The sequence below is a fragment of the Pholis gunnellus genome (assembly GCF_910591455.1).
Source record: "Pholis gunnellus genome assembly, chromosome: 19".
Classification (NCBI taxonomy): domain Eukaryota; kingdom Metazoa; phylum Chordata; class Actinopteri; order Perciformes; family Pholidae; genus Pholis; species Pholis gunnellus.
In genome coordinates, this window is record NC_136546.1 from 9,635,380 (window position 1) to 9,661,762 (window position 26,383).

The 26,383-nt window shown below is 40.7% G+C and overlaps 1 protein-coding gene across 1 annotated transcript in view; it reads right to left on the reverse strand.

The window, feature by feature from the left end:
• Positions 1-413: 413 nt before the first annotated feature.
• The window catches only part of rngtt (RNA guanylyltransferase and 5'-phosphatase), a 68,171-nt gene continuing 42,201 nt past the window's right edge, over positions 414-26,383 (reverse strand). The window contains exons 12-16 of the mRNA XM_079180453.1: positions 24,450-24,518; positions 13,627-13,727; positions 8,597-8,663; positions 2,786-2,909; positions 414-1,357 (exon numbers count right to left, since the gene is read on the reverse strand). Of these exons, the coding sequence (XP_079036579.1) occupies positions 1,191-1,357; positions 2,786-2,909; positions 8,597-8,663; positions 13,627-13,727; positions 24,450-24,518 (528 nt within the window). The 3' untranslated portion in view covers positions 414-1,190. The remainder of the gene's footprint in view (positions 1,358-2,785; positions 2,910-8,596; positions 8,664-13,626; positions 13,728-24,449; positions 24,519-26,383) is intronic.

Consider the following 26,383-nt stretch of genomic DNA (forward strand, 5'->3'; position numbering starts at 1 on the left):
GCTCAGGACCGGGTCCCAGCCTTCATTTAGCAGCCTTGTTATTAACGAGGGGGGGGCACCACCTTCCTACGTAGCCAGCTATCTCGCTACACCCATGAAAAGCAGCGTCAGGGAAATGGCGACCGGTGTGAATGTAATAGGAGTTGTTTTCTGGTGTTTTTTTTAACACAAAGAATAAAGTAAAATGAATTTCTGGTTATCAGACTGCCTATTCACTGCGACATGTACAGCATAAACATGCCGGTGATATCCTAGCATAAAACATTTCTGAGGGGCATGGGGTCACTGGAAGGTTCAATCAGTGCTTAAACAGAACTTCCACACCAGAGCTCAACCCAAATGTACACTTTTTTTGATCGCGCTCTCCATCGCGCTCTTCAAAACAACAATTGACTCAAAGAACATTAAAAGTATTCACCTAATAATTAAACTTTATGTTGGTAAATGTGTATTTGTCACCCATCTGTACAGCTTGATTTCACAGTCTCTAATCCTTTGTAGTGAAGTTTGTTGAGACGATGTAATCATCTATCCGCCCACCCGGTGTGGCCTTTAAAACAAAAAGTCCACACAGATGGGCTTCCATCGGACACAATCTTATGAAACACAGAGCTGCTTAGATATGGAAACAGTTGGGAACCCCAGACTTAGCACTGTGGGCTGAACATTATTCTGTTAATTGAAGTCAAAACACATGCAGCTTTGTCTTAATGAGATCTCTGATGCTGCAAACTATTATTTGAAGGATTGCTTCCCCGATTTCAATGCATTCAAACAGCAGACAGGGCGTTAATGATGTTTACTCTTCCTTCAATACAAATAAGGAACTAGTTGACAAAAGATAGACACAGTCTGCATTGTCAGGTGTCATGTTGTAGCCATAACATCGTCCCTGTAGATAAATAGCTCGGACTTTAAAAATAAATAAATAAACTAAGCGTCATGTTTTTCATTTTAATAAGAACACCAGCAGTTCAAGCTACAAACAAGTCTACAAGGTAAATTAATGACGTTGAGGCAGTCAATCAAAGGTTTCTGAAGTCCTTGCATGTTCAGGCCGAGAAAGCAAATGTGCTGAGGGTAAGAAAGCCTTGAAATGTCTGTTTTCTGTTGGGGGGGGGGGGTCAACGTGGCTGGTGATGTAGATGCACACTGTGACTGTAGAGCAGTCCGGAAAGCCCAGCTGTGGGCTACGGGACGGCCCGGTTGGGTCTCTTTGGAGGAGGAGGGGGCATTAGCTCAGCGTCTGGGTCTGGTGGGTGTTTCCGGTTCTGTGCTTGGACTCCTTGAGCACAGCGGTCCACGTACTCCAAGAGGATTTCCTTCGTGACGGGCTCCTGGATGCTTTTACACACAGCTGGGGAGACAACGACAAACACAGGAGGAAGTCAGGAAGTTATTACAGAGACGGTAACAAGCTCCTGCAGCATCCTGGAACACAGCAAAAAAATACATTTAACAAATAAAACACACAATTAACTGTTTACGAAACCCCAAATACAGCTCTGTCAAACTAAGGACTCTTCTACAGCTTCTTGATTCTTGACATTTAATGAGTTTGAAAGGTGGTTTCTTTATTTTTGCCTTTTAAAAATGAAATAAATACAACAGCAACAGAAAGTTGAGGATTCTTCAACGGCTACATTTCGAGGATGCTTAGTCATCGGATCGTGCCGAAAGACTGTTACAATGTCGAGGATCCTTTGAATTCTACCGAGTCCTTCGCTCAGACTCAGTGCTCCGATTTGGAAACGAGGAAAATAACTTTCAGTTAATTCATCTCAGCAAATCCAACAAAAACTCATTTGAGGCCGAATGTTAATCACAGTAGATCTAAAAGGCCTGACTGAGGTTAGTTTGTTCCAACTTTTGTCGCCCAGCATACTTTTCCCTCGAATTTGAGAAAAACGTAGCGCTAATGTTGACTGACCGATCCGCCACACTGATTACTGTGAACTATGATGTGATAATCCAGAATGTTCAGTTTGACAGGCATTGCAACATTAACTGAGGTAACGGTGGATCATTCGTGACCATGCCATGATTCCAACAAGTGATAAGTGTTGTACACGAGTGTGTACTTGAGGAGGAAATTCAATACTATCTCTCTGGATTTTTAGATAAAAGGTGCTTTTTCCGGGCTCTGAACTGCCTGCCTGAGGATCTAAAGCTCAATAATTCAGGACAATCTTTTCTATCTTCTTCTATCACTTCAATTCGTTCTTTAAATGTATTTCCTCTTGCTTGTTTTTGTGTTTTTATTGCGTTTATGTGCCACCTTGAACAGCACTGTAAAGTCAGCATTTAGATAAGTGCTGTACACAAAAAGGTTTATTACTGGGGTAAACCATTATAGTTGCATACTTCCTCAGTCTTTCTCACTCTTTGTTTTTCCTCCATCTGCATTTTAATAAGCTGTTATAGCTGTGCTGTGTCATTTTCATGTGAAGGAACATTTTGGGAGAAAAAGGTTTGTTCAGAATTCAAATCAGAACTATTCACTCTGATTTTCTTTTATTGAACAGTGAAACTAAATTACTTTTACACTCGGAGCTAAATCTGAAATTCTGAAGCGTAGCCACAAAGCAGTCAGGTTAGTAAACAGTTTGCTTATTTACTCGTATAGCAGACAGAATTCATTTGAATAAGGGGAACTGCAGAGTCAGGACAATATGGACAAGTGCAGCTTTAAAACAGTGCAAGCTCGTATATAGACATGAAATGATGTCGATAGGAGCATTTACTGCAGGCTGACCGGTTGTTATTCCCTCTTGAGAGGTCTTACCCATTGCTGTTTCGTAGGAGTTTGGGAAGCTCTTGTCCACCCGTTGCCTCATGAACACCCAGGTGTTATTGGCGAAGGTGCACTCGATGATCTTGTTGTCGTACAGCTTCAGCTCCTTAGTGGCCTGTGACGACAGAGATGAAAAGGACAAAGACGGTTTGTACTTCACGACACAGAGATAAAGAGACACCAGAGTCATTTTATTTTCTTCTTACTGCCACCGTTGCCGGTGAAAAAGGAGAAAGATAAACCCCCTAATGTCTTTCAAGAGACACTTTCAGAGAAACGCTGCTGCATCGATGAAAGCCAACAGCTCACAATGATTGGCACAAGTAACTGCTGTTTTTTTTCCTAACGCGACATGAATATGCTGCAAATTATTATTATCTTCACTTTTGCCGTTACTACTTACCAGTGGACACTTTCAGTGGCCGTTAAGAGGGAGAGTAAAGCTTCAGTCAGCGTTGGACGACAGCATTTAGATGCACACACAATGACTGTGGTGTTAAAAATGAAGTTAGGAAAGAATACATTTTCAGCTCATGATGAATTATGTCGATTCGGGCAGCAGCAGCTTTCGCCTGCAGCAAGAACATTTGCCGGCTTCACCTCTCTTAATAGCGAGACGGACAAAATCATCTGGTATTATTCAAATTGGCAATAAAGAAATTGCATTCTGGAGGTGAAGTGAGCAGTCACCGTTTGGAAACCCATTACCCTTTAAGGAATCAAAAATGATGTCATGTGGTGACTAAACTGAGCAATATTAGGACTACAGCTAAGTCATTTTGATCAACGACTCATCGTTTAGTACATAAAATGTAAGACAATAATAAGTAAGTAAGACCAACACCTCAGAACCCGAAGATATTCAATTCACGGTGATATAAAAGAGTGAAAAGCAGCAATTCTCTGTTAATCGCTGTTATAGTAAGCAGGTTACTATTGGATATCGGATGTCAAATAACCTAAATGACTGTTTTAGGATTCTTACATGAATACAGACAGATATTCACACAGTGTTGCGCGGTTCCTGCTCCTCCTCCTGAGCTACACAGGATCACTGACTTATTGCATCACGTTCTGCTTGGAAAACAAAATCAACTCTTCGCACTGAGCACACTGTAGCGTAGCTGAAGTATATGAAAACGGCACACGACGCTGAAGATCAAGCGTGAGTCAAAGAAGACATTTGAGCAGCTGTTGTTTATTTGTCGAGGGACCGAGTCTCGCTGAAAGGATTCTCAAGACTTGGAAAATGCAAAATCACCAAAGAGAAGCAAAATGTGCAGCTGCAATAATCAAATGCAACGGTTGGCAGAAACAATATGGTAGATATCAGCGCTCATTTAGTCTACTGAAAGGTTGTGTGGAGACTCGAGACACAAAGAGGCTGACCTCCAGGGTTCAGTGTCACACAGTGACCGTCACTGCCAGGAAAGCACCAGTGTTTGGCACGACGCTAAAATACTAAGTAAGAGCTTGTGTGATCCTGGAGTGTGGGACATCTGGGTCCACAGCGGGGGGACGGGGACGAAATCACACAGGAAGCAAAAGAAAATGTGTGAGTTAGAAAGACAGAGATGCTCGTTATTGGATTTCAGAAAACAACCTGGAATCGTAACTCACGAGAATGCCTAATTAGTCATTGTCATCGTTTCAAAATTCGGATTTATCCCCACAACATTTTCTCTGATCTCAGCTTGAAGACAAACAGCACACTAATAAGACTAACTGTAAATCAAACATTTCTGTATTTGGAGAAGAACAGACGATCTAAAGGGAGCGACAGACTCGCAAAGCTCGACGCAGCAAGCTGCCAGAGAACTGAGAAGGGCAGGACGCTCTGCTACAGACTGGGATCTCTTCCTGCTGGTGAAGGGTGACATGTTGGCTGCCATTTTTTTTCCATCGCCACTCGGTGTTTAATCCGTCCAAATCTGTCTCATTATGGCAGCACACGTGTGCTACCAGATATTAGGGACGTTGGCAGTCGGACTCCTCAGCAGCCAGTGTTGCACTACTGCAGAGCAGACGGACCCATCCTTCTGCCTTTCTATTCCTACAGACTGGTTTGTTCCGATTTACAAACTACAAACTAACAAGAAGGAAAAGCAGCACCAGCCAGTTGTTACACCTTATAAAGACATGCCTGTGTAATGTCTGCTACTTGTTAGGAAACCCTGGGCTTTCTTTGATCATTATACATCAGAAATACAACATGTTGGTTTCTTGAACCACTGCTACCACTTGAACTACATCTTGAGTGCAATCATTTTAAAAGAATATTCTGCACTTAATCACTTTTTTTTCCCTGAGCGTTCGTTAAGAAGATCCATACCACAGTACAGAGCTCCAGGCGGTGATTAGCTTAGCTTAGCATCAAGACAAGAAGAAGGGGGAAAGAGCTTGCCTGGCATTCTCCAGAACTACAAAAGCCCAAAAAATGTCTCTAATGCTCACTAATGTTTGTTAATTTGTACACCAACATTAATGTAAAAAACATAATTTAAGGTGTGCAGGCGAGACACACATTATTGTGACAAAATTCACTCCCTGACTGATTATTTGTGTACTTTTATTATGATTATTTCCGGCGGGAGAGTCCTTACTATATTCTATGCTAAGCTAAGCTACGCCTTTCGGGTCTAAAGATCCATTGTTAGCGTACATGAGGGCGGTATTGATCTTCTCACCTAAGTCTCTGAGAGAAAGCCAGTAAGCGTATATACTTAAATGCCAAGCTATTTCCTTTAGGCACAAGCTTATGTACTTAAAACCGTTAAGTCAATTCCAGGAATCAACATATGAATTATAAATGCTGTTCCACCACATTAACCATCAGTACGCAGTCAGGGACAACAGGACCAGGAGTTTTCATCTCTGGGAAACACTAAACATTACTTCTTTATCATGAAGTAAAGCAAAAACTGGCAGAGAAAGCAAACAACTGGAAGTATATGTCCTTTTACTAGTCAGCGGGCTCTGTGGGGACGGCTGTACCGGTACATTGTGCTACAGTTTATTACAGGAATGTTATAGGAACAGCGACGTGGGTGAGAAAAGATTTCAAGTTTGTAATTTCCTTGCATAGCTGCTTTGTTTTTCCCCGCATTGCTCTCCGACTGACCGTGCGCCTTTGTTTCATTCGATACTTAATCAGAAGCGGCCCGCAGGTCTGCGACATGGCAGCACTCGGGTCCATTTTAATAACGAGAAACCGGATGAAAGAATATATAAGTGGCGAGAGGATATAAGATGCAAAAGTAGGAACATGAACTCTGCTCAGAGGGAACAACGTAGCTGATATACGGTGTTGAACTAATGTTAAATCTTTAATATACTTGCAAACAGAACACATTAGACGTCTTCTGTCCATTAATATATAAAATATACATAACTCAAGTGAGTGACTCAGCAAACTGTGTGAATTGTAAAGCTAGAAAATTCACCTCATGTTCTATTAGCAACAATGTAATGGGTCTCTGGAGGATATATATAAAAACCAATAATTGTCCCACACATTTAGATTGACTGTCACATCCGATCTGAGGACAAACGAGTGAAGAGCAGGTGCACACTGTCAGGTTTGGCAGTCAAAAAAGACAATAAATACTAAGAGAATTGTGTTTTTACCTCCCAAACGTTTAATTTTAGTTTGTTTTGTTGCTCAGCATGATGGAGAGTTTTCTATGCAAACCGCTTTTAATTACTTTGACGGTATTCATGGTTCTAAAACCCACATTTCATGTAATTTACAAAAAGCTGTGGGCAACGAAAACCTAAAAAATAACAGAAAATGAAAACACACTTGAATTTCGGTTCAACAGGAAGTGTTACTGTTGATTAAACATAAAAAAATACTAGCTCTCACTCACCCTTGATGCATATATAATTTTAGAAATTAGGGAAATCATTGATGGAAAATAAAACACAGTACTCAGCAGGTGAAGTGCGCACAGCTTCACTGAAGGGGCTGGTCTTTGACAGAGAGCTGCTCTTTGACAGAGAGCTGCTCTTATCTCCGTCTCTGGTGTCTAAATCTGTCCGGCACCGTTCAACTAATTTATGATTAATGAGCTGCACTCTCAGCAGGCCACATATAGTTCTGCACAGAGAGCCGACTCCATGAAGTGGTGAAACTTAACCTATATGGAGAATCAATAGCCATTACTTCTACCAGGCTTTAGCAAAATCCACCTATTCTAGAAGTCAGGAATTTAAATAACGATAGCGAGGAGAACTGAAGAGTAGGCTTTAGTGGTGTATCTCAATTTGGGTTTCTACATTTGTAGCTTCGACCATCGGCTCCTAATGATACGATAACATTTTATTTAACTAAGTAGTCACTGAGATCTGGAAAGAGGAGGACACGGCTAATAGGTACAATGAGGCAACAAGCACGAGTGATCGGACATGGGCCTGAAGCTGTGATGGTTTTGCGGCCATTGGACTGTTTTCAGTCTTGATGCTAAGCTAAGCTAATCAGCTGCTGGTTTCAGCAACATAATTACTGGACAGACGAGCGTGACTAGGGAAAGTACAAGGAGGTCAAATATGTAAGTCATAACCGTTTGAACCAACAGAAGGAGTGAAAGAATTAAACTTTTAATAAACCATCATTGTAAAGACTATACCTAACTTACTGATCTATGAAATGTATATGCAGCGGTGGAATGGGCTTAAACAAGCAAACGAAGGCTTCTTTTCCCATTCAAAAAGGTACAATAACATACAGGGAGATAAAATGGAAATGTAATCTGTGAAGCGTGCATCAACACATTTACAACTGTATCTATATATATTAATTTTAGTTATTCTCTGTAGGTACAAACAGGAGAATATTGAGCGAATAAAACAGGTTTTCATGAAGATTACGTCATTTTTTCGAACTACAGAAAAAGTTTGTTTTGATTTCTTTTGAATGAGCCGTAAAATGGATGTGCCCCAAAACACATCTAAATCGACACATCGCCATTACTAACATGCCCCCGAGCAAGGCAATGAATTTGAAAACTACTTTGTGGTGGTGCACCGCAGGCTGCAAACAAACACGCCACAAATCTCTGTGTCCTGTTCTGGCAAGTAATTACCATTTCTCAGCATATTCACACAGACTGTAAAAACACATTTTCACAACAAAACTTGCAACATGAAAGCCAACAGAAGATGACCCCCGGGCTGCAGCTCTGTCTCCCTGAGAGGAGCTCAGGGAAAATAGAGCCGCTACCTTGTTTAGTTATAGAGCCCAGGGCTGATACATGGGAATCTGGAACAAAGGGTACCAGAGGGGAAAAAGCATGACTGTGACTATTAAAAGGCCTACACATATACATAAAAGTCATTTAGTCAAATATATGCAACAGTATACAACAGTCACTATGTTAAGAACAGCTGATTAATGCCTCTCTACAGCAGAGCAGATCACAGACAGATTATTTTCTTCATCAATAATCTGCTTTGATTATTTTAATGTTTACGGATTAATATTAATTAGGATCAGAAAACAGGAAATATTTTTACTAGAACTTATAAAAAGGTTTGTATAAAACAGGGGAATTAAATAATGAAGATTTGTCTCTCACTTAAAAGAGCAGCAATGAAACTGGTACCATTCCTCATGTCACAAAGCAACACGTGAAGAAATAAAAACCTAATGCATTCCCTTTATTCTTGGCAGTGCGAACTCCGCGAAATACAATCAATTCAAAAGATCCTGTGCCATTTTAAAGGGAAGCTGGAAGAGGACAGGGGGCTTTGGGTTCTTGGCACAACGATGAATCCAACAAAGCAACACATATATTTTCTCACCTTCATCTTTGCAAAGGGCCTGTCATAGCTGCCGACGTAGAGCAAACCGACAGTCTGTGGAAGCAGCCTAAAGAGACAAAAAGATCATGGTTAACACCCTCACCACAAAGAGTATCTGAGTGGTTGACGACGGCGCAACGAAATCACTACACCGCTTCCTTTTTCCAGCTAGTAACAGAACGGCAGAGACGTGAGATTACACCTCTCCGAGCCCGTCTGTCTCTCTGCACAGCTTCCTAAATTTTACAGCGTGATTACGTTGACAATAAATCTGTGGAGCATTTATATAGATTGAACAGAAGGTCGTTAAACAGTAAGTCTCTCAGCACGGTTAATTCAGACTATATTGTTTATGTGTACAGTAATCTTTTATGTGCATCTCTCAGTACCCTGATCATGTGTCAGTGCAGTATTTATGTCTCATCCCAGAGATCACGCCCAACAGATGTCTGAATCACACACTGCTCCTTACCTCCCTCCATCAAAAACACCCCCCATGGGCCCGTTGCTATTTCCAGACACTATGTTAAGGACTGCGTCTACGAGCACTGGTTTTATATAATTTAACCACTTTCTTTGGACAGAAATAAAAAGGGGCAATTGAGCTAAACGGACAGCGAAACAACCGTGCGGCAACGTAGTCTGATGCACTTTATTCAGAGATTTGGATACAATTGGAGCTGTAACCGGAGACCATCTCCCCATCCACCCCAGCCCCCTCCTGTGTAATGATAGCTAGCACAAGCAGGAAGGAAGCAGCAGTGAACATTAAGAGAGCTAAATTGCCATGCAGTGATGGACACTGTCACTCGCCAAGAACTCGCAAGACAAAGTCCATTCCCGTTATTTGTTCTATTAATACCTCTGACTAACGTGTTGTTTGTCAGATACCACTTTCCTAAACTTGCAGTATTGATCAAGGCAGAGTTTGTCTAAAGCGACCCTAAGATATCAATAAGATTCTACCAGGAAACAGATGAGAGTATAAACTAGAGCGTCTCTTTAGTTGTCTTTTACCAGTTGTTTCATGATGCTAAGTTTCTGCTCCCCTTACAAGCTAAATGTTTGAGGTCCTGGAAGTCCCGCTGTCTTGAATTACACTGGAACTACATTTTCTTTAAGTAAGGGTCGGATGAATGATGTTAAAATGGAAGACCTTAACAACACAGAACCCCGATGAAAGTAAGACTCCAGGACCAGGCAGGGGTTTACATTAAACAATCAAGAGGCTGTTAAATGTCACAGTAGTGCAAATCAGACTTGTAGTACCGAACAGCTGAAACAATAGGTCAAATGATTTATAAAGCATGGAAGCTTTATGATTATGAGATACTGTGTGAAAGGAATGCCCGAGGTGCTGTGTCTCAAGTGACAAAGTATCAAAACAACTTTTGAGAGCTTTCCTTTCTGCACTCTGTTTCGCTCTCTGTTTAAAGATGAGGTGGGTGGTACTCTATATCTTTGTCTGTGTCAACGAATCCAACGAAAAGACTTAAACTATCCATTAATTTATCCTACTAACAAGTATTGTCTGTGTAGCCAAACCTGATAAAGTGTATTCCTGTACGACAAAGACCTCCAAGTTTGTCAAATTAAAGAGTCACAGCATTCCACTGGGGGGCATGTTCCTTCATTACCATGAACACTGCAGTTTATTTTGATTCAATCCCAAATAGTACACACTTTATTTCTCAGTAGTGTACTTGATTCATTAATTAGTTCTGAAAATAGTCCCAAACAAATGCACTGATTTCTCCTTTGTGATTTAAGTTTGCTAAAAACCACGGAGCCCAGCTGCTTTAGGACCTTATCTCATAAGAACAAAACAAAGTATACAAAGTACACTATATATATATATATATATTCGTCTTCAGGATGGCTGAATGCCTTAGACAGGGTCAGGAAGTCGGAGAGCATAGAGGTACGTAAATGGGTTTCTGGCTCAGGGTTTCATATTTCTGCTGGGGGAATCAATATGTAGAGCTCCTTAAAACGCATCATAAAGTGGATCATTTTAAACTCAAGCTGAAACACCATTTAAAGAAGATCCAGTCACATAGTCCTGATCTGGAGCTCGTCATTGACTTTTACTGTGCAACCTCTTTTTTTGCTGTTTTGTATATTATGTTGTTGAGTTTAGTGTTTCTGTTTTAAGACCCATTTAGAAGTAGAAATTGTAAACTAACTTAGGCTATAGATGCTGTGGTATGTGTCATTACTCCATGCTATATATATCTGTGCCTAAAAAAACAACATTAAATAAATAAACAAATATTGAGGGATGGACTAATGCCTTGTTTTTGGTCTTTTAATTGATTTGTGGTAAATAACAAAAACATTATCCTTAAAATATGCTGACTAATGCCTCGTTCACACTCCACAACTTTTTGTAAGTCCCAGATCAGAAGCAAATTGGTGATTTGGTGTCGACTCAGTGCTCGCAAATCGGCGCTTGAGCGATATGTGAACTGTTCAAAGACGTAAAACGAGACGCTCGGCGATGCATCGCAGACGCATTCGGGATATCCAGCATGATAAATCAAATCATGTCGTGGAGCTACAGCCAATGAGAGCGCAGGACACGAGTTGAGGGGAAAGCTGTGGGAGGGGTCGTCTGTAACGATCAGAACTTTATTGCATGTGTTGCATTTGCGACACGGACCAAAGCTGTTGTAGTGTGAGCGGTTCAGCGATGTGACGACTTTGAGGGTCTTGTCGTGTTAAGAGTAGCCCTTATGACGCGCTGCAAATTATCATCAATAATAATTGATAAATACTGGGAACACATGCCCAAAAAAATATAACAAGTCTGTTCAACAGTGGATAATTAAATTCCACAAAATGTGTATTCTGGAGTTCAACCAACTCCCTGTGATGACATGCAAATTGGAGGCAACCGGGTCATTGCGGCGCCAACTCCACAAATCTTTGTGTTTATACAGAGAAAGCCATTCACGGTTCAGACTCCAAAGAAAGGCGCCATGTTTGTTCTGCAGCATACTTTATGTTTGTCCTGAGGACTGAGAAGCTGCAGGCACAAGCTCTTGTCAGATTCACTCTGAATTACACCACACTTGCAGTGAATGCCTCTCTCACCCAAGTCCTTTTCTGCAGCTTCAAAAAATGGTCGGATTGTTTGCCTCTTACAACTGCTCCTGCAGAAATAATACATCTAAAGATCGGACATTCTGACACCACGCAGAGTCTCTATAATGGTTTGAATTTTCGAATTCTCACGGTAATACAGTCACTGATCATATGTTATTAACTTCACTTTGACGCGATTACATCATCAGTTAGAGATGAAAGTACCTGACTGGGTTCCTTTTCACAAAAATATGGATCGGGATGCTGTAATGACACTTGAGTCCACAGAGTAGACAGACCAGTAACATGAAGCCTGGACTCGGGCGTCTGGAGAGCCAATCCAAGCCAATCAAAAGGTACCATTCTCCTTCTCTGGGTCCTTCAAAAACACTAATGAATGATGATGATGTAACCCTCAGTCAAGCTATCTACACAATACTAAAGACTGTTCAGTTCCACACTTGGGAGGGGCACTGGCAGGCTTTCTGGGATTGCTTCATCTTTCCATTTTGTTATTTTCCAACTCTCCACTCTTCCTGCCGCTCAGTAATCACCGTCTTCCTCTGTGCCTGCTTTCAGAGAAGGTAATAAAACTTGCAAGGCTGTATATGCCTCTGTGGTACACAAAGCTGAAGGACCGACTTTGTCGGCTGATGAATAAACAGTTGTTACCTCCGATATATACATCTGTCCATCTCTCTACCTCAGACAGTAACTTTTGAAAACCTACACAGAGACTGAGGGAGGTCTGCTGATTGCTCCTCTGCCAGCAAAATTAATCTTTCGGGGGAAATATCAGAACGTTCTCCAATGGCAACAATGATCGTCTGTGTTCTCCCACTCACAGGGAGGAGTCAAGAGGCTGACTAGCTGGTGGCTGTGCCCTGCTGTGATCCTCTCAGTCTGTCGTTGGTGAATGGTGGCAGGCTCACGGCTACAAAGCTGGGACAGTCGCTAAGGTCACCTGGCTCTCAGAGGAAAAGGCAGCGTGAGCAGAAAGCTCAGTGGCACTCAGACAATACTCAGACTCATCGGAGGAAAAAGCACAAGGAGCAAAGGGATATGCATTGTACCGACGGAAAGAAACCCCCAAGAATAAGAGTCTACAAGGCGTGCTTGAAGCTCTGAGCGATTACACTTAGGCACAATGTGCTGCTTTGAGATAAAAGCTAATGTCAGCATGCAAACGTGCTCAGAATTACAATGCTCATATGTGGATGTTTAGAAAGTACCACGTCCGTCATTCTAAATGAACGTCTTAGCTGTGAACAAATTCAAATTTTGACCAGTGAACACTTAGTGAACACTCAAGTTATTACGATACATCCTAAGTGGAATATGAATATGTGTACCATATCTCATGGCAATCCATCCATAGTTTAGTATTTGTCAAATATCTCTAATGCCAACTGTAGAATGCTGACTTTTAGACAACTACCAATGTTGCAGCTAGCTTCTATTTGATACGACTGTGTACCAAAGGCTGTAATGATCTCCAGAAATTGATTGTCTTTTCTAGTTATAAAATTCTTTTCCGGCAGAGCTCTAATGTTTAACAGGATAAGGGGCTAGGACGAGCACCAGTGGATCTGAATAATTTATGTTGCAGTGAGGAAATGAGGAAAAAAGGAGAAAGGCAGTGAGGTTCTTTTCTTTGCACATATAGCAAAAATACAACATTTCTGGGGCTGGAGACAAAAGCTCATGTAGGCGATGACGGTGAAAGGAATGAACGTTTGCACACCGTTGCACCATAACGGGAATTGAACCTCAAGGCAAAGAGGAAACATAAAGATTAAAGCATTGCCTTTGACACAGACGCATAAAGAAACGGTACATGTGTCTGTGTTCGTGTGTGTGTGTGAAGGGCTCCAGTGTGTCACAAAATGATAGGTGCTATTAGACTCATCAGGCAGTGTGTTTCCCTGGCAACAGTGACTTACCCTTCTCCTCCGACTTTGGTGATCTTCAGGCGAAAGTCCACAGAGTTGAGGTTGGGCGGCTTCCACTTGAGGATCTCATCACACCTCCCGGCCTTGTATCTCTGCAAGTACAAACCCAAACCCCCCCGAAAAATGTATAAATATGGAAGATTTGTTGCGGATGAATGCGTATTAAAGCTGCTGGGTTAAAGCAACCCATAATGACTTAATTACTGTGAAGAAATGTGTGAGTTGTTAAGCCAAAGTCACAGTTAATGAGCTGAAACAAATTAGGCTCCATTATGATACACTGCTGGTACCTCACTATGTAGAGCAGCAAGACGTGGAACTGAATTGATCTCTGGGTAATATTTAGCCTCTTGGTATCAAAAACAAGTACTGCACATATTAAATGAAGTAGAAAAGAGCACAAGAATAGATGTGTAAATACATTACAGGCTGACAAATGTTGATTCAACGTGATGGCGTTACTCACATCACTACTGCGTTTCAACACACCACACACAACCGAACAACATGCTTTGATTATCTTTGCTTGGCTGACATTTGAGGAGGACATGGAACGAGGGCAGTGGAACATGAGGAATGTAAAGGCATGACGGGTGGAGGCGGGAGCAGATGACCAGACTCTGTCACTGTCAGGTTGCCCGGTAACAGAAGTCTACTCAAGGGAAATGTGTTAAGCAGACAGGATTCCTCAAGGAGAACCTGTGTTGTCACGGCACAGGAACAAATAAGGGCTTCCGGGCTTCACCCACGAATGATTAGTGATGGAATGTAACCAAGTTTACTCACTTAAATCAAGGTAAATATTGCACCTTACTTAACTACATTTGTTTGACAGCTTCAGGTACTTTACAGATTCTGGTACAACGCATCTCCACATTTGATGAGTCTGAATTTGAATGTTTGTGATAAACTGAAGCATGAGGGGTCGCTTTATGGATTGAGAAAACCTAGATCAGCTGGAAAATGCACAAAGCTGAATACTTTTTTTCCGAGCTCATGAAATGTCGTCTCTATTAAGAGATAAACGGTTCTCACAGGACAGACTGCAAACATATGATCTTACAGATTATGATGCATTGCTGAAGACTAAACAACCCAAGAGTATATAAAAGCTGATAAAATGATCACAACCTGAAACAAATACAGCAGTAAAATGCAACGTACATGTTAATGCAGCAGTACTATTAAACCAAAAATATCAAACGTAATAGTAAACACTGACGGGGAACATTTGACTGCACAATGAGTACTTTTCATACTGTACATTTTGCTTATAAAAAAAACAAACTACCCGGCTCCTCCACAACTACACTGGTGTCGAAGTTTGGCAAGCTGTTAGCTGTTTGCTAGTATTAAAATCTTGTAGTTTTACTAATGATTTTCAATCATTTCAGGGTCAAGCCCAGAAACACTAGAAATTACACTCATGTTCTACAATGATACAGCCAACAAATGACTACTTAATAGGATGTTGTACAAGCGTTTATACCTGCTCCAAATGATCCTCCTCAAATGGAGCAAAACGCCATTAGAGCCTTCCTCCAGGCTGCATCACACTGCCTCCCCAAAATGTTTCTTTTGAACATCTTTGTCGTCTCAACACAACGATGCATAAAAATGGGGATAATGGCGCTTACGTGTGGACAGTCTCTCCTTGAAGGAATTCATGGTGTTGCACTCCGTTGAGCACACAAGAAGTGACGGAAGTACAATAAAAGAAAGCCTGAGACAAAAGTTCTAACTCTGCCTTACTTTCAACACCCGGCCAATCTGTTGCGTTAAGTGGATGCTACCAACTGTTTGTCGGTTTCTGGAAGTTACAAAATCTGTCGCTTGGGAAAAGGGGATTTAGAGGCTGTTGGATGATCCAATAAGAGTTTTATTTAAAACATAATGAGGTCTTGTGACTGTGTTGCTGGGAATTGTTGACGGGTATGAAGCATATCTGACTTTCAGGTTGGAGGTTTCACAGTTTGACAATTTCTGATAATTCACTTAAGACCCGTTTTTCCTCCTTTTAATAAAAGAAAACTATTAATAACACAATACATTGACATTATTGTTGACTACCAAAAAGGGATGATGTGACTTCAGTTCAACTTTAACATAATGGGCATCATTATGAAAATAAAACCAAAGTCAAAGTCGTGAAACTATACTTTAATAACCTGGTTAAATCGAGGGCAGACTGACTTTGTTGACTGAGGTGTAAAGTGAAGGGAACACGAGATGTGTGGGGTCCTTCTGCTTTGTCCGCGGTGAAGCTCTCCGTGTGGGAGGCGGCCTTCATGTGCCTTTGAAACCGGCACACTCCAAAAAGGCTATTCACCGCAGTTCAGCTACAGAGCAGGAAGAGAGTGCACGTCTCTTTTGAGGAACCTGAACAGAGTACATCTTTTCTACTGGAAACGTGGGTGTGGAAAGGAACATTTTTCAGTGTAGTTAGTTATGATCTGCTGCACAGGCATCAAAATAACCTCTCATTGAAATGACGTATTCCTCTTATATAGCTCTAATGCCAAATTAAATGTATACAGGCGAGTGGTGATTAAGTCCCCCACGGCTGACAAATTACTTCATAAATGAGGTGAATAAAAGAGAAAGAAATATGGTTCCAACTTCTGAAGAGCTAAAAACTAGCTTCCATGGCTATCTTGACTGTGGTAAAACAATAACAGCACATGTAGGAAATGAAAATCCACTGCCCTGATGATGATGATGATGAGGCTTGTTAAACTGCGTGTGCTACATTTTCAACCCCAGTGGAATTTGCTTTATTCAAGCCAGCAGAACCAAAGCAACTCCTCAAAGAAAACCCAATCAGACTGCCGTTTCAATAAATAACATACCTTTAAAAGCATTCTTAAAACGGAAAAGTGCTGCTGGGTGCACTCATGCTTTCATTACTATTGTTAGCCTTGTCAATAAGTGACTGCACATACAAAAGAAGAGCTTTATTATTGAAGTGCAAAACAGACTTTCAAACCCGGTCTGCATTCGAGAACACATCTCCCCAGCTATCAAAATCATTTTCATGTAATGATGTTCCAATGCATATAAATTGCCGGCTGTTTCAAGCGAGAAGTTCAGAGGCAGCAACCGAGGGAAACCAAAAAAATGAGGGAGATGCAAAGTGTGAAAGCAAAAGTGTGGCTGCTAAAAGAGATAGATAGAGATAGCTAAAATAGTAGAGCACAAATGCCACAACAATTTAGTGCCACAACAAATGAATCACTTGAACCGTCTTTGGAAAAATGCAAGAAAAACATCTTTCTGGAGAAGTCAACAGCCAACCACGTGAGTGAAAGGTCTAACAAAACGAACAGCCCTAAGATTAACTCAACCGTGATTTAAAATGTTAGACCTTTGTTGTCGTTACTTATACTTTTGTATTCATATACTCTACATGCAATACATTACCGTATGTAACTATGTAAATACACCAGCTCCTGTCTTTTCAAAGTTAAAGGTTGATTTTAAAGGTGCCGTGTTCCGTTTTCTTGTTAATAGAAAGTTATGTTTACATTCAGAGGTTCTCACCAAAAGCAAACTGAGTATTCTTGAGGTTTTAAATGGTGTGTTGAATGTATTTCCTTCCTCATAGGACATTTGCAAAACTGATTTTTTTTTAGATTTTACATCCTAGATTGTTCACATCAGTGTTTACTAGCTGGCGGTCTTCTTCACTGCAGGTTACCGCCACATAGTGGAAACCAGTGAAACCAGCAGCATCTGACCACACCCATAAGTGATGCTGGATGTGGTCAGGGGTGCAACAGACAGAGGGCCTTTAGGTCCTCATTTAATTCAAAATGATTACATTTACCCCTCCTAGTTTCTCACCATACAGATAGTTTCTTGTGATAAGGTTGTGACAGTCGCTATTTAAACTCCAATATGTGGTTGAATGGAATTTTGTTGTCGTGCAGCTTGACCATTGATCAAGTATATTTTCGCAGGTTGTGTGTTCTATTTATTTTAAGTGTTTATTCAGAAACAACGTCCCCGTCAGTTAGGATAAGGATCTACAGACCACACTGTCAACACTTTTTATTGGGATAATGTCTTGTGTAGAAAGCTGTTCAAGTGAAAACTGTTAAATACATGAGTAAAAAAATATATTTTTGTAATAAGGGTTGACGGATCCTTTAATAAATATTACTACAGATGTAATCCAGAGAATTGTTTTACTGACGGCCGGTTACTCTTCTCTATTTACCAGTTTTAACCTCTTCTAGTAGCTCATACTTGATGCTCCTTTACTTATGCTTCCTGGACTCCATCTTCTTATCTCTTGTTCAAAAATTGTGAATACAACAAAGTCGTATAAATTGTGCCAGCTTTCAAAAACACCAACACGACGTGACTGCAGGCATCATGAGCTGTACTGCTGTGCAAGCACTGCTCGGCTGACTTTGCAGTTCCACTTCACGAAACATTTTTTGGTGACAAAGATAAAAATGTAAAGTAGTCCACGAAACTGCCACCTAAGACTTTATAACTTCCACAAGCGACTGCATTTTCAAAGTAGTCCGAAATGGCAAGAAAAACGAAAAGACAGAAAGTACACATGCTTGTCCGGGCATGAAGTGAACATTAAAGCTCCTCATGACACCTGGAGCTCACGAGTGAAAAGGCAGGCAGTGGTTCATCAAAACAACATATATTACTTTTATCAGACAGCTTTAGAGATGCTATTGCGGTGAGACTTCAATCGACATCAGTTAGACTCTGTAAATTTGTGATCAGTTGGACCAAACCGTAGCCATTCCTTGATGTCAATATAGGAAAATAAATATCCAGGAGGGGAGCGAGATGAACTACTGGAGTCCAGCAAACCGACAGTGTGACAAGCTATTGAGCTGTAGCTCAGAGATTTGTTACGCGTTTGAAGTTCAAAAACAGCCAGGATGTATTTGATTTAGTACAATCCATATTTCCACAGAAAGAAACAGGACTCTATCCTTTTAACTTTGCCATAAAGGAAACACTGAAGCAGAATACCAAACTGTGGAACCACTGCTCTTTTACAGTAGTGTATGTACTCTTATACATTATAACGCACTGTAACTGAAGTTGCCATGAATACAATTTGCTTTGGGGTTTCTAAGATAAGATTGCCTTTATGTGGATATAAACATTGTACCTCCCTCTCACCACTGATTTGACTTTTGCGGGAAATGAGTAAAAAATAAATCAACTATTGCACGCAAACAAGAGTGCTTTTAGCTTTGAATGAATTCCTTGGCAATGACATGAGATAAACAACAAACCCAAGCAATATCTGCAGCACGATTATTCATAAATACTGGAGTGTCTGCTTAAAATCAAAAGTGTAGTAGAGTGAAGTGGTGCGACGGCAGTAAGCATCCACAATAAACAAAAGCTTAATACATATTTGAAGGGGAATTTGATTGAAGAAAAAGCTGCTTGCGGGTATGCTTCAAGAGAAGTCCTTTTATTAGTTGAGACTCATTTCAATAACAGCGTTTTGCTCTGACGCGGACTTATTGTTTAAGTTTGCTGCAGATTACAGACAAGAGTCCAATAAATCTGCTCCCCAGAGAAAAGCTCCTTCTGTTACAGCTCAGACACACAGGCCCATTTCTTGAGGCAACGTTGACACTGTATGTATGCGCGTCTTTGTGTTTTCTGGCGTTTTGGCGTGATTGTTAATAAATGGTGCAGTGACGTTAAAGATTTGTCTTGGCATAAACAAGGTCGAGGAAGTCAAAAGCTTTACTTGGTCCAAAATAGATGTGAACCACACTCTCTGAACTGACTTGGATTTTTTTTAAGTGACGCTGAAATGATTTCAGTTTTTTTTTTTTTAATTCTTCTTTGTACAGAGATCACCATCTGGCGTGCTCTCCCATAAGCAATTCTGCCATCTGTGCCAATGGTTCCGTTATAAATTCTAAATCTTTCCCTGAACAAAAGAAAACATATTCCAAGGACACCGTGTGTTGGGTGAGATAACACGCCCAGTGACCGCGGGCCGCCACAATGGCAACCTTTGTGCTAATATGAATGGATCCTGCTGAGATTAACCCTGAGACAATTCACAGAAGAAAAGATTAAGATTGGACTGGTTGGTGTAGAGAACGACAAATTCAATGACTTTGGAAAACAACGTGAGGCAGTGTTAATGGCCCCATGCAAGCATTAATGGTTGGTAGTGGTGTTGGTGGTTAAATTATATTTAAGATCATCCCTCTGTTGCTGTAAACTGATGTGAATAGGCCTTTAATAAACGATGCTCGTAAACGAAAATCTTATAAAACATTCGGTTTTAGGCTGTAATTGACCAAAGATTATTGTGCTGAAGCAAACTGTATAGAGACGGCATATTTTCACATCTTACTCTTTGAATTAAAGATTGCTGCTTGTTGTGAGCAGTGGACAGACTAACCAAGACACGTTTGGTGAGTTTAATTTTGCTTCTGTCCAGTTTGAATGAAGTGCGTTTTACGATGAGTTAGTAAGTCTAGTTTGGTGTAAGAGAGAAAGAGGAGTATTTTTCTTTTAAAAAGGTGTAAGAATACTTCCCTCATTGATGTTTTGTGAGTTTATTTTGCTTATTTTTCAGACGTAGTGAAATCGCCACTTTTGCGCAATGCATTCTGGTACATGTAGGCACAACCGGAATAGCTCCTCAGTCAGAGAGATCCACTTTCTTAGTCAATATAGCACTCACCAGGAAATGTAGTTCTTCCGTGGACCACATTTACCGTCAGTATGTATTCGACATCCACATAAAAGGTGGCAAATTCTTTAAAACTATTGAGTCCACGCAATTTTTCAAAACAACTTCTTGACAAAAAGGGTGTTAAAGTTGGTGCCTAACACAGCCTTCACAGTCGGCTAAACTACTTATGAACCAGATGCTGTTGCAACCAGACCCCCTTTAGTCTCTCTGTTCTTTAATACTTAATGAAGTTGGGTGAATTAAAACAATTAAACATGATTTCTCACTGAAGAGGGAAACACATGGAACAGCCCCAAAGAAGAATTTGCTTGCACAACCTCAACATGTTCTCTCTCACTGCACAGCATCCTTCACAAATAATGGCTTATTTACATAGGTTGTCAAGGGAATCTCAAACAGTCAGTGTCAATCAATAATTCAATGACACTAGCCAAAGGTCAAAAAAGCAAATGGATTTAAAAAAGGGCATTAATTCAGTAAACCACACAATGCAAAACTTTGACAGAGAACAAACACACCGATGACGCACGGCTCACTCACTTTATGCTGCAGACAAAACAGATAATAATGATTCATTTCCTTTTCAAAGCTTTCCTCCAAAATAAAAAAGAATAACAAGTTGAACTGCCAAATAGCAGCAATGTAATGCCTTATCTGCCTCTAGCCAATGCCCTTAATTCTTCCCCGTAAATATTTAATAGCCTCCTGGAAAAACTCTTCTCTGGTATTTCAGTGCAGTTTACCATCGTGCTGTACAAGTTGTTTTTGTGTGTAGGTCATCACATCACACTCTCTCCTTCGATATTAAGTTAGGTTTTCTATTACCGACTGCGTGGCTGCACTAGCAGATTGCTGCTATCCATGTTCACTGTTTTCCATAACGACAGCACCAGCACACAATCTCAACACCGCAACATGGACGGCTCTTTTTTTAAATATTTGTGTTACAAATGCAAACACATACAGTGTGAACAGGAAATGTCACGGATGACGTCTTCCAATTATTTGGTGATAGCGACGGCTATGACATCACCACAGACTATTTTAAAGTAGTCTTACAAAACAGCAAGTGCAGTCTGTCACCTTGTCATCACCAGGCTTGAGGTTGTTAAGGGTTATTGGCATTTAAATGAGTCTCTGCTGCTGTATTTAAGTGCATAATGTCGTAATGACAGGCCTGTCGCACTGCATTCATTAGCCGAGTCTGGTTATTGTTGTTTTACTACACACATTCTGTTTGTTTGTGTTGTCTAAAGTGCCCAAACCCTCATAAACAAAATGTTTAATTGCTTAATGTAGATGCTAAAATGAAAAAAAAATAATAAAGCCAGACAGTGTTGCATAATAACTTTTTTTGTAACGTCACGTCAGATGGCCAACTATTTGCATTATCGTCGTCAAATTGGACTTGCCAGCTTTCCAAACCCAATCCAATTGTTTGAGCGACTGTGCTGACGGGAACCAGCTGCTGACCCTCAAGAGTTTGGAGAGATTTCCTTCTGTCAGCTTCACGAAGCTGCTGAGAAGCATCTTAATGAACAGTGATTTGATCACAGATCTACAAATCAGACCGAGCACAGACCGCTTTAATGGGACACATCTGGGTCTTTGGCAGTCATTTCTAAAATGAGCTGTGTATCAGACACGGCCTTGCAGAGCCATGAAAGGACTGTCCTCTAATTCAAAGGCGAGAATTGTATTAAGAGGGGTGGAAAAAAAAGAGAAAAGAAGCATCTGCCAACAGGATGGACATGTCCACGCAATCCGTTTTCTTATTGGCAGAACATTTGCACATTGTCCCCGGCTGATTCTATTCCTACTTGTTGAACAGCAATCATTTCAAAAGCACCTGCCAAAACAAATCACAAACCGTGGTTAAAAGCTAATTCCTAATCCATGACTCGGAAAGGGGATGATGTTTTTGCAGTTTCCTCAGCCGGTGTGATAAATGCCAAACACATCTCTGCGCCCATAAGGCCACGGTGCTTCTCTGTCCTTTCTCCGGCCCTATTGTTCATAATCCCTCAAATTCACTGAAGCTACAGAAGAAAATAAATCAATGGCTGGCTGCATTAAGCCATGAGCTCTGTATCCAAAACCATTTTCTGGTTAGGATCGTGTTGGAATTGGATATTCAATCCAATCCACTAAAAACAACGTCTAAAGCATCTCTTGCATAATGTGCAGCTAAAAAAAAAGAAAAAAGAAGCCAATGATCAAAACCTATTTTAACATTATTGATTTATCTTCTAGCAAACATACAGTACATTTTTCTCTCTACAGTTTTAGAAATGAGATATCAACTGTGGAAAGAAGAGAATGAAATCCAATTTGCATCCCCTCTTGTTTACGGCCCAAACATCCAGTCTTGACAACAAGATGTTCACAGTGGAAAGATTATATTCTACAAAGAAACAAAGCTGAGTGGCAAGAAATGCAAGCACCTGCAAAAAAAAGAGACATTCATGCCATATTGATCAGGACAGTGATGCAATAATTAAACCTCGGAGAGACGTCTGCTGCTCGGAGATGCACATCATCTCTGCTCATGTTGTGGTGGAGGCAAAACGCAGCTGCGTCAACTTGTCTCCTCCAAATCTGATTTCCACATCTCCTGAGAACTGTTGCTACCTGACGGCCACAGTTACACTCTAATTACTTCACAAATCACAGAGAAGAGAAACAACTGAACATGTTCAATCCAATAAATATGGAGTCACTGTAAAATATTAATATTAACTGAGACATTTCTCAAGGCCAGTGATGCTAGGCTGATTTATTTTATTATATCTGTCCCATCCAGAGACATGTTATCTCACCCTGTTTGGTTGACCTCATACATGTTTTATCTCACGATATGGATCCAAGGCATGGCGAACTAGGTTTTTACTGCTGTAATTCTGATAGAAATCTACACAGTCAATATTAATTCAATGAGTTTTATACAGCTATGCTGAAAGAAAAAAAGCCTCCATATTGTTTTTCTCCTATGGAAATGAGCTACATTAAAAAAGTTTCAAGCAATGTTGGGAATCATCATTGCTACTGGGAGAAGAAAAATAGGTAAGTAAGAAAATATTATAAGTAACCCGCCACAGTTACATATGGCAGAACATCTCTACATTGCTAGCTGTGGATATAAATGCATTTGGGGCTTAAAATCGCACTTTCAAACAAGACAAATGCCAAATACCTGAATAAACATCTCTGATTTGGCTGCGGCCAAAGAAAAAAAATCGGCTTTCAATGCACCACAGCAGCATATTGTTGTATTGTTGTTAAACCCTCGGTTGATTATATACCTTCGACTGATAGACGTTCAACATGTCGGAGGTAAAATAAAATAACCATCGAGAAGCAGGCGAGCGCACACAAAATGTTGTTAATTATTATCCATGGATGCGAGTGCTGCCCAGTTCTTTGTCATGCAAATCTGCTGGAGTCAAACAAGCCAAAAACATTTTGCTGCTGTTGTTGCCATTATGAAATTATGAAATTATGAAGGGTAGCCAAATCTGAATGGCTTGTTTAATCACATGTTTTATGATGGAGATGGCCCACAAACAACGGGCTTGGTTGTCTTATTTCTCTTAGGCTCTCCAGATACCTAAATGTAAGCGCACACATAATATGTCCACTTTGATACTACTTTCTGCTCACATTTAGATTCCTACTCGTACTACGCCTGCACTAATGTTATGAGCGACATATTTCTTATATTACACCGTGGATTATTGGCTCATGAGTCCATCACAGGAGAAGAGGAATGGTATGACAGTCACAGGTGATTTTCTGCTGTTCTAACCACCTAGTAAAGTAAAAAAGGCCGTTTCCGTCGTAACACTAACTGCCATGTGTCTGTTTTACCGTGCAGCCTCTTACAGAGGGCACTGTGTTTATGTGGATTCATGTAGGAGTGAGGCTTCCTTTACCACAGAGGGCGATACGGATATAGAGAGTGACAAACGGCAGGTGGTAGTGACAAGCTGTCCGATTTTTATGTGGGAGCTCGGTGGAAGAAAAGGCTTCGCCTGACAAGCAACCTGTGGCAACGGGGCTACGGCTTTGAAACGCGACAGATCGTCATACATAGAGGGAGGCTTACCCCGCATGGCTGGAAGATAAGTCCGTCGACTTCGTGGCTGACCTGGGACGTGAAGCTGCCTTCCAGGAGCTGAGAAATAGAGAAAAGGAGGACACAGATTCAGCCAAGCAAAACAAAGAAAGGTGGCCGAAAGCTTCAGCTGGGAACACATGAAATGACATTGATTTATAGAGTCTGCCAACAACACAGAGTAGGCACAGTTTCAACATAACTGGAAAGTTTATACTGCAGAGTTCTAAGTCTGATACTTTGTTTGCATTCTTCGAGCCCTGAAACTAAAGCACTAATCTCTTTGACTGGTAAGGCATGACGGAGAGATCAATATCTGAAACTTGACAGCCCAGGTTGAGGACCAGAATAGCAACAAAAAAAAATCATTAAGTTCCTGATGACTTGGAAAGAGTGGATTTCATCTCTTCCATTAACATCAACCACCAAGCACCACAGCTGTTGCAGAGAAAAGAAACCTCAGGCACCGCAGTAGATATTGGAGGCCCAGGAGACGTGGCAGAGCTACGATAAAACAAAAGCACATTTTCTACATCATGAAGCACATCAGCAGACATGGCAACTACTGCGAGGCACATTAGAGGCACTAAAATAAAGCAGAATATCCAATCTGTTTATAGAATCAGATTAAGAGATCCTCCCAATTTAAAAGCGCTTTCCTCTTTGACTCTTCTTTCATACAACTCCTCTCTTCCCCCCAAACTGAAGTACACACATGTACATTCCAGTAACTACACTCAAGGCAAAATACAAAAAGAAACGTTGAGTTTTTGTCTTAAAAACTAAAATCTCCACCACAGATGTGGAAAAGAGAAGAACGGTGTAGAAGAGAATAGAGACCGTTTGATGTCACTGCAGTATTTATAGATGCCTGCTGCAAATATGTCACCATTAAAAGCCGAATTAGCTATTAGCAGTTCCAGGTTGCAGTGTATGTACAGAAGATCTACCGTCCTCAGGAAGTGTAACTCGCACTGAATCAAGTTAAACGACTTTTATAGACTTTTTTGTTTAGAGTTAAAACTCCAACGAGGAGTGAACACCCGCTGTATCTTTGCCTCACATCTAACAGATCTTCAATGCAATATATAAAAATAAGGCTGAATATTAGAAATAGATAAGCTCGCATCAGTGTCGGGGTTAAATTCCAAACGCAGAGTCAAAGCAGAGAAGCAAACGAGTGCAATCTCAAGAATTATGTGCAGTCAAGTATGAATATGAAGACTTAAAGGCTTTTGTGTGCTTGGGCAAGGTTAGCTGAGTGCTCCATCTTTAGAGATATTTGAAAACGCAAAGAACTGAAACACAAGACCTTCAAATCAATGTCTTAAAAGTGAACGCAAGATTTCAGATTAAACACGTCGCCTTCACAAAAATAAAACTGTGCAAAACGTTTTGTATGATGTTGTGCTATTCATGATGGATGAGCAATCTGAACGGAGTTTATTTCCATACTGCACTGGCATGAAGGGAGACCTGCTGCTGCTGCTGCTGCTGCTTGGAAGGTAGGAAATCAATCTAAAAACTGTATCATATGCCTTGGAAAATGTTGGGCTGTAATGTAATACCAAATGCCACATCTAATATATGATTGCACACAGTACAGAATCTGTAAGCTTTTATTAAAGGGATTAAAAGAGACTGCAGAATCACCGTTGACCATCAATTGTCAGTGTAAGTATTGCACAAATATGTATGCTATTGCAATCTTTTGTGCGAAAACCTGTCGTGTAGTCTTTGATATTCGGTATGTGCATGAAGATGGTGAATATATTTAGGCAGACAGGAAACGGCCTCGGTCAATAACACAGAAAGCTTATGCATTAGTGCAATGCAGCGGGTATCAGGTATCATATCCAAGCCATCAAGACCAGGGAGGTATTGAAAGGTGGAACAACAACAATGTGCTTTGAGAGGCCTTTTAT